This window comes from Eurypyga helias, unplaced genomic scaffold (genome assembly GCF_000690775.1).
Source record: "Eurypyga helias isolate BGI_N326 unplaced genomic scaffold, ASM69077v1 scaffold50444, whole genome shotgun sequence".
Taxonomy (NCBI): Eukaryota; Metazoa; Chordata; class Aves; order Eurypygiformes; family Eurypygidae; genus Eurypyga; species Eurypyga helias.
Genome location: NW_010246502.1, coordinates 10,981 through 20,755, shown reverse-complemented (window position 1 = coordinate 20,755; position 9,775 = coordinate 10,981). Strand labels below are relative to the sequence as shown.

The following is a 9,775-nucleotide window of genomic DNA, read 5'->3' as shown; positions in this document are numbered from 1 at the left end:
GGTCCGGGTCCCTCTCCTTTTATTTATTTTTAAATTCCCTCCCACCCCGCCTTGGATTTCGCCTATTTCTCAGGAACATAAAGCTTGTTCTGAGGTGCGCGGCATTTATCCTTGCCTTTTATGCCCCTTCCAGGAAGGGGTGGGAGGCGGTTATAAGTGAGAATGAAAAAAAAAGGAAGTATAGTTGTTAGTCAGAATATGCCTTTCTGTAGTGTACATAGGCAAATCTGCAGAGTGAGCAAGTACCTAGTATGTGTGGAATATTTAATCTCGTTTTTCCGTTTCAGGTCCATGCAAGGCAGGATCACAGCACAAGCGTTCAGTTTTGACCAGCAGTTTAAACCCTATCAAAAGGATGAATTTGTTATGGTAGTGCTCAATCCTTTATATTTTGGCTTTTTTGGTTTTTTTTTTCATTAAATTATACCTACTGTAAAGCTGCATAATGGCAAACACTGTAGCAGTGTTAACGTGCTGTTCCTGCTCACTGTCTCCTTGAAAGCAGGTGATGAAGGTGTGGTGCTCAGGTCTTACTTTGTGGGTTGACTGTATTGTCCAGTAAAAATGTTTTAGACTGTACTAATGTTACTCTGTTTTAAGAGGGAACAATTTAGTTCTTCAAGAACGGGAATTTAGTTCCCAAGAATGGGAATCTGAACTGGATGCTGATCTTGGCCACCACATTTACTGTGGGGAAGTGCACCCAGGGGGAGACTTTAAACGGTGCACGTGCAGTTGGTACCCCTGCTCGCAGTAAATGCACCGCTCGATTAGACATGTATATGCACGATATGTCTGAAAATGCAGGATTTAAAAATGTCTTGGATGCTGTTGCTTTATACTGGAATTTTGGGCTCGGGGCTTTTTGAGACTGAAGTCTCTTGCTGATTTTGCATCCTCCACTTTTGTTGTCTGCAAAATTCATCTGTTGGCAGACAGAAAAAAGTAATAATCTGTGGTTTTAAAAACAGTGTGGTTTTTACATCTGTTGTTTTAAAAACAACTCTTTGATTTGTTGTATGTCTACTTTATATTGTTATCTTGGATAAAGAATTCAGCCTCTTTGTACTGTAAAGAAATTCACACAGAAATACACCAATATTTCATCTCTCACTGATAAACATTTCAAATGATTGAAGATTACAAAATATGTATTTACCTTCTCAATGCTTGTCTCTTTTGAATTAAAAATGTAAAAATATCACTATGAAATGATGGAATCAGAGTAGCTGTGAATCGATTGAGAACAAAGGGACCATTACATTATATAATCTGCTCTCTCTGTATCCCAGAGAGATGGTAAAGAGATGGGTGATGCAGGGACTGAAAAATCCCTCATTTTCATAGCAGCTTCTTCAAGGATTGTTCACTTCGCTTGTAGGCATGTACATAAGTATTTTCTTAATTGGCTTATCTATCATTTAAACTTGTCAGTTTGCATGCCTCCTTTTTTTCAATTGATATATCAATAAGACTGAATACTTCAAATCTTACTGTGGAACATCGTCGCGATCCCTTCAGTAACTTATGGATATCTCCTGTATCTGTTTAATAATTTTTCTGTCTCTCTACAGTTCTCCAAGCTTCAAATTTATTTAAAAAATGTCCATTTTGCAATCCTACTTAGCATTTCATTTTTAACTTCAACAGCATTGCGTGCACAGGTAGAATTGTTTCATCTCTTCTTCCATTTTCTGTACTTCCAAGGATTTCATACAAACTTTTTGTGTGTTCTTGGACTAAAAGCACGTTACTGTAAAACCTGAACACTGCATATATACATATGTACATGAAGATCTCTTGAATATATAAAAGATACCGGCTACCCAAAGTTACAACAACGTGCATTTGGTGGTGTGATATTTAGTATCCAAACTGAAAGATCATGCAAAATCGACTTACTAATTGGATCCTTATAATTTGCTTTGAAAGTATCCAAGGCACTATAAATGATGGGGTTTTTTGTTTGTTTCATTTCATTAACTTGTATTCTCTTCTTTGAATATTATAGGCCTTTTTTAATGATCAAAATGTGAACTCCAGTTTAAAGTTGCTCTCCGCTTCAGGACAATGGACTACATTGGGTAAATTTAGAATACATTGATCTTAAATAAAAAAGTCTGTGTTGTAACTATTTTTCTCTAATTCACTATTTTGTAATAATGACAGCTCATATATGTGTATCTTCCCCTGGTTGAAATATTTTAAAATAATTAATTGTTTTGCTAAATAATAAGAAAAGATTCTTACCTCATTTGTTACTAAATTATCACATTTTACACTTTTTTTTCCTTGACCCCCTTTTGGGTCATTTGGAGAAAGACACTCTTCTATAGTTTCAACCACCTTACTTAGGACAGGTCTGAGATTGTTGCTCTGTTACAAATAGAAGTTTAGAGGGCAGAAGGTTAGATAGAGCACAACCCTGAGCTCATGTAAATATGTTATCTGCACACCAGGAGTGATCTAGGCGCAGAACGAGAGCCGTGCGATAGGTTTCTCTAGTTGCAATCATGGCATAAGGTTGACTTCCATTTTTTTTCCATATAATTAAGTGCTTATAACACTTGATTATATCGGCAGTTGGAGATGAGACACTGAAGGAGAAAGAGGAAAAGCAAATAGCACATGATTTTATGGCACCACTTTGACATTGCATTTTTTATTATGGAAATGACACAAAATTTCATGGAAATTGCATGTGGTAATGTAGTGGGATTTTATGCATAATGTGAACTCTGATATAAGTGATTTTCCTTAATAGGAATATTTTCAAAGGGGGTAGTGGGAAGTCCTTGGTTCTTTTGGTTTGTCTGCAAATACTTCACTGTGTGTAAATATTTAATGGAGCTTTGAGAATTTTCTGACTTTTCCATTTCAGCTCTCTGGAATTGGCATAGGCTTTCCCCGCTATATACAATGACACTAGACATTGCCACCTTTTTGTCAGCAAAATCCATTTTCCAAACACTGTATCCAGCTGTTAAAACAATTGAAATATATAAGATGCAAGAAGTATCTCAAGTCCCCCTTCAGGTACCTCTTTTTCACTCTGGAAAGCAGGGAGAAAATAAATGTATTTCAAACCATGGGTAAACCTTTTCCTGCTTTAGGCAAGAATTTTTTTAGGCTCTCTGTCTAGCCTATGACTTGCCAGTCCCTGTAGTGAAGGTCAGTAGGTTACATACCTTGTGTTAAGAGGGGAGGGTCACTCGCCAAGTATCCCAGCTTAACTCCTGATTCTGCTCAATCTTCCTCAGCACGGAAGTAATGCATTTTGTTCTGAGGACTGGAAGGTTTCCCTTTCTAAATCCTGAACAGCTGGTACACCCCATTTGCTCTTAAAATTTCATCTTCCCATTCTTTGCCTATTTTTGGTGTGGAATGTTGGCACATTTTTCTATACTTAGTCTTCATGTGCATTTTTTGAAAATATAGTAAGAATTAGCTTTGAGTGGGAGGAGGTAAAAAAGCATCTTCTAGTCTTTTCTTCAGATATGCCACTATTTTAATCCAGATATACCATTTACTTACCACTGTGGAGTAACTCTCTTAAAAACAAGTTCCTGCTCTTGAAAAATACTAGAAGTAGGTTTATTTTACTCTTTTTGGAAAATCTGAAGAAAAGGACGTACTCCAGGTTAATTCAAATACTGTATTTATTCTCTTGCAAACAAAAACATTAGGGTTTTTTTTTTGCAGAGGGGAGGTATTTTGGATGTGTAATATGTGGGGTTTAGACAGGTTCTGTAAACCTCCCCCTCCATGAGCTTGAGCAGAAAGCATTTATGGACCCACAGAAAGAGGTCAGCATTATATAAAACATCAATATAATACTAATTTGTAAGAGTGTTTATTTTTCTAATCCTTTTGTCTTTTTCCAGGCTGTGGTCCCCTTTCATCTTCTCATTAAGAATTTATTTTTCTTTTTAATTCAGTGGGGGTGGTTTCACTTTCATATTTACCTCTACCTCCTCTCTGTTACTTGTCTACCTTCTTTTCCTAAAATCTGTGTCTAAAACTTCTTTATTACCTTTTCTTTCCTGTGTCTAATTTCATTCTTTTATTTCTCTTGACTGCTTTTCATCCTCACCTCAATATTATCAGACCTTAATATCCTCGGTCTCCATCTGCTAGATCAAAAGGTGGCATAAAGCATGGGGTCCCCAAGGAATGCAACGTGTACCTCTCTCCCCAGCTCCCCCATGTGTTGGGATTCCCACAGTAATACATTGTCTCGAGGACTCCAGCTTTAACTTTACTTGAAATATAACATTTTAGGTAGATAAACAATATATCAGGATATTCTCTAGTCTGCATCATTTGATCAGGTTAATTACCTATTCTCACACCACACACTTTTGCCTGTCGTAGTAGGGATATTTTTTTCCCTCTTCCTGGCTGCATGGCAGAGTACCTGATAGTCTGCCATGTGCTTTAAGCACCCCCCTTCATCTCTTACTCTCAGATTTCTAAAACAGAAGGAGCAAAAGGAACAAATCTGATGCATATCAACTTGCATCTTGACTCTTGTATTTTTAAATAGCTGCAATGAAAAATAAATGCTAGTTTTTCCTTGGACGTATTACTGGCCTTGCACCTGTCAGCAGTCTTGGGGAGGCAGGACTGTATCTGCTTAAGCTCAATTAACACTTGAAAAGTTATTTTCAAAGGGACAGGGTTACTGTCTTTTTGTGTAAATAAAAATTTACTATTTGCCTCAGAAAGGTTCTTGAGTTGCAGTATGTACTTGAAGCTCTAACAATTGCTGTCTTTGGAATGGGATTTTAAAATCTGGAAGGTAATCTTAAATCAGCAATTTTCTAGACTATTGTTAGAGATTATCATTTGCAAAAATTTTAGATGCCATTTGAATCTATGTCATCAACCTGCACCTTTTACTTTTGAATTACGATCTTAGTACAGAGCACTGAACTTGCACCATGTATGTTCTGTATAAACCGTTTTGTAAATAACAAGTTGCAAGGGGTTTCCCTGAGGTAAAAATATTTCTTAAACCTTGAAGAAATTTTAAATATTAAAATAATTCTAAATATTTTTAAAAAATCTAAATATACCTGATCTGGGGTGTGTCCATACTAGATATGCAACGTGTTCATTTAAAAGTATATTGGCAGTACTTTATAGATACTCCAGAGCTAGCTCTTGTGAGGAGCTTAATCTGCTTCAGTACTTCTCAGCTCTTTGTTTTCCACTTGCAGAATTGTCAAGGCATTTCTTCTTCCTATTTTATTGCTCACTTTTACTGTGTTATTAAAACTGGTCACACTTTTCCAGGAAATTCTGAATCTCCAATTTCACGTCTCACCTCTCAAAGAGAGAGTAGGAGCTCCCAGTATATTTAAACTTTTCCCTTTATGGTTTGGTTTTCTGAACTACTGGATAGATTGCAAAGCTCTTGATTTTTTTTCCTGATGAAAGTTTTCATAAAATCTTGTTTCAGAGCAAAAGTGTGTCTCTTTTCCTTCCCTTCCCCCAATAAAATCCTAACAATTTGAAGGCCTATAAATAGCTCAATTTCTTATACTTGGAGCTCAATAACTGGGAAAATGTAAGATGTCTCTTTTTTTCTCAAGTCATTTAACATCTGATTTTTATTAGTCTTGACTCAGTTTTTGATTCATAGGACTTTACAAAATACTTTCTATGTTAGTGGCCGATTTAGCTCTTATTAAATCTCTTGTAAAATAAAAATTCTATCCCTGTGAAAGGAAGCCGGAGAATTAAAAGTTAGAAGAGTCAGGGGGTGACGGGTGGGAGAGAGCACAGATAAACAAATAAATACAGTTTGGTTTAGTTTGTTTTTCTTAGCTTGTGAGGCTGTAAGTCATGGTTTTTCTGACTCGTGATTTTTGGTTACTTAATTTGATTATTTTTTGATACTGACTATATGGAGAAGTAGGAGAATATCCTAAACCTCTTTCTTTAATAAAAGATACCCTTTTTCACAGCCATATCTGTAGATGTGAAACCAAGCAATTAAATGATGTGCTTTTTTCTACAGCAAGTTTTTTACATCACCTTGGCTCAATAAAATAATTATGAAAATTCATGCCAGTATTTTTAGCTTAAGTAGACACATTTTCAAGCCATCAACTTGTAATTTCTCTTTAATTTTTTTCTTCGTGTTGATCAGGTAAGTGGTACAGTTTACCTGGGTTTAGACACCAAATTGCCTGTCCTACTTAACCTATGAATAAATAATCCTCATGTAATAATATATGGGAGAAATCCCAAGGACTTTTTGGAAGTGTGGGGGCAAGAGAGATTTTAGGTTATGCTCTGCTTGCAAAGATGAGGCTGTGAGCAACCTGGTCTAGTGGAAGGTGTCCCTGCCCATGGCAGGGGGGTTGGAACTAAATGGTCTTTAAGGTCCCTTCCAACCCAAAGGATTCTATGATTAGGATCAGAATGAAATGGTAGGTGCTCTGGGAAGAAGCATGGTTCATATATCCCTTTTGGCATGTTTCTGTTCTTGAAATACTGTCATCTAGAGTGAAATTTAGACATTTCCTAAATACTAGTCTTTAGGGATCCTTTAGGTCCGTGTGTCAGGACACCACTTAATTTTATCTTTAATTGTAGGATCAAAAGCCTTTTGATATTGTGATGTTGTTGACCAGTCTCCTATCAAGGGAAACTGCAGAGGAAAAAAGATGAGTGAAATCATGGAAAGCTGGAATGCTGTGGATGTTATCTCTGCTGAGTGTGCATGCTCACTTATTCTCAGGGTTGCTCTCTCTCCTCCTGTCTCCCAGTCAGAAGCACTTTGAAGGGTGTTCAGGGAGACCTGGGGAGGAGCAGAGCCTATGTCCTAACATTTGGTCTGAACACTTGGACTGTAGAGAGCAGATGGAACTGGCCTGAGTCCAAAGCTTCTTAAACATGAGCTGCCCTAAGTTACCCAACACGGCACATACAGATTTGTAGATGTAACACCATATATAGGGAAGATATGTGCCCTTATGGACTGCTACGTCATTGGTGAGAACACTGTAGGGCATCTCAAATGGCACTAGATGTCGATGAGCGATGGGATCAAGCCTTGGATGACTTGCAAGCACAAAAGCCAGAAAAAAATTGTAGAAAAGTGTACTCTGCACTTAATGATTACAGAGCTAATATTCCTGATTCATACAGGAAGTACCGATAATACCTTTTTCATCTCCTGAAATAGCTAGTTAGTAAAGCTTACAGTAGCTACAAAGCAACATTTCAAAAAGTTCAGATATGATGCTTAACAAACCAAAGATTTGCCAGGGCTATGTTACTTTTGTTTTTTCCTTTGTGGGGTGCTGTTAGAAGCTATTGACTTTTGTACTTCATCATGCCAGATTTGGTTTTTGTCCTCAGATTCTTCAAGGCTTAAGCTGGGCAATATGGTTTTTCTAAGGATTTGGACTAGTGCGATGTGTAGTTCACACGGTGTTTCAGCTGTCAGTTGTTCGGGTTGCCAGTACTACTTACCAACAGGGGGAGCTGGCACAAGAGTCTCCATGGAAGGTGCCATTCAGATGAATTTCATGTGTTCTTTACGGTTGTTTCTTTCTAAGCTTTCTCTGTTTTTTGAGGGACTGTGTGATTGAATCATACTATGTAATCTGTACTTTTTTAAAAGAATATGCTGCACACAACCATATAGAGCAGCTGATTATTTCCATGCTGTATGGAATCACAAATTACTGTAAAACCATTAGTACATGGAAATTCTATTTTATTTATTGCAAGAGACATGGAATGAAGTCTTCTTATGTGTTCCAGGTTCCAAAGTGACAAAAATTGAAGCTACAGTGGTGCCCTGTACACAGATTTCCATGTCATTTTTTGACCGGCTGTACTCTGAAGGAGTTGTTAGAGAAACTGGAGATATTGTGAAATGTTATGATGACTATTACGATGATATTCTCATTTCTGATGAATTAAGAAAGGTCAGTATAGCAATGAATAATTTTTTATAATTTTCCATACTCTATTAGGTACCATAAGGACACATTTTTCAGTATTTTTTTTGACAATACATGCTTTCCTTGCTAAAATTGGGCGTTGATAGCCATGTGATAGAAATGACTGAGGCAGTGCAGTGCCTGAACGTGTGAAAGCAATGACTGTTTTCCAGGTGGATGCTCTCTCCTTTATAGAGAAAAAGATAAAACATTCTTCTACCCACCCTTGTCTCAAGTAGTCAGTGCTTGGGTGGGGAGAAATGCAACTACTCCTTTGCCTAGGAGGGAAAACAAGTGGTGTTCATGGAAAGGTCCCATGATACCCAGAGCTGTGGGTTCACCCAACCTTCCAGGTAGTTGATGAAAGTGAACGTACTGAATGGCTGCATCCTGAAGCATTCCTGGCCAGGAACCTTATCATACATGAAAGTGTTTAGGGAAAGGCACCTTCATATATTGTCACTGAAACAAAGGCGAGGAAACTGAAAAGGGAAATTATTTTTCAGTGTAGCACTGAAAAAAGACTATATATAACCCCTAAACAGGCCTGCAAGGTAAAAAACTATTTGTTATACTCCAGTGGAGGTGTTATAAATTATTCTGAAAAAAGAATCTTTCTAACACTGGCACCTTTTTAATCAACATGTCTTCACTTGTTTTTCTTCTGACTTCATAAGCTAAAGCAATTTTTTTACTTATGTTTGTTTAGCATTAGCAAAGCATAGTGTGGGAGAACTGGATTTTGCTCTTCCTTGTATATATAATCATCGTAAGTACTTAATAATTATAGAGTTGCACTCATTTGCACTTGGCAAATCCTTTGAAGGCAACGTATTTGAACCAGTGACACTGGTTACAGGATGTGGCCTGAAATACTGGTCTGTCTTGTAAAGTTCTGGGAAAAGGAGAGAACTCAAGCTCATGTTTGAATTTCAGATGTGGTTTGTAGCCTAGCAGGTCAAAATACTATATATTTATTTATAAGTAGGGTACATGTGAAATGTTTTCTGAAAATTAAGCATATTGTATGTAGGGAAGTTAGAGGCAACATTTAAAATTAGAAATCACTAGAGTTTCAGTATCTTTCCATTTTCCTTCCGTTGGAAGGGATGTGTGGGTCTGCAAGCTGAAGGATTCACATTTGAAATCAAGGTGATTCCTACTCGTAAGACCCAATATGGCAGAATGAATTAAGAGTCAATATCTAGGAGCAATGTCAAAGTTTCAGATTCAATTAGCCAGTGTCCGAGGATGGCAGACTGTGGGGGACAGCAAACTGTCTGTCCCCTGGTGTCACCTGGAAAGCTCCATGTTTCTGTCCTACCTGCCATGTCTTCTCTTGCTTCAACCAAGGGGGACTGGGGTACGTAAGAGGTGGCTGTCAACAACGGTGGCTGCCCAAGAGCCTTTTTTACTCAGGTTGTGTAGTGACGTTATAAAGAGGGCCAGAGAGCAGTATTCTCATGCCTGGCTTTGACCAGTTTGCCTGGGTTGGCATCTGCAGTTTGGCTGATGTGACTCAAACAATTCCTGTCCACCTTTACAGTGCGCAGTGTTGGGACTAACCTGGCAAGTCCTCTGTGTTCTCATAATACTGCAGCAAAGGGCAGGTGAGATGCATGGGGGCAGGTGGAGAGCATGTATGGTTTATCCAGGCTACAGATAAAGGCTCACTAGAGTCTGCAGTAAAGAATGGGGTGAGTTTGAGTGATCTCCTCTGGGAGATCCTTGGGATTCCTTTACAAAAGTAAACTTAGAGTGTAAAACTCTAAAAAAGTGTAAACTTAAAAAAATTGTAAACTTAGAGTAAA

At 37.7% G+C, this 9,775-nt stretch overlaps 1 protein-coding gene across 1 annotated transcript in view; it reads left to right on the top strand.

The window, feature by feature from the left end:
• Positions 1 to 287: 287 nt before the first annotated feature.
• LOC104508696 (chromosome unknown open reading frame, human C11orf70) overlaps positions 288 to 9,775 on the top strand; it is a gene marked incomplete at its 5' end in the record, with an annotated part of 20,119 nt that continues 10,631 nt past the window's right edge. The window contains 3 exons of the mRNA XM_010150408.1: positions 288 to 369; positions 2,012 to 2,084; positions 7,783 to 7,949. Of these exons, the coding sequence (XP_010148710.1) occupies positions 288 to 369; positions 2,012 to 2,084; positions 7,783 to 7,949 (322 nt within the window). The remainder of the gene's footprint in view (positions 370 to 2,011; positions 2,085 to 7,782; positions 7,950 to 9,775) is intronic.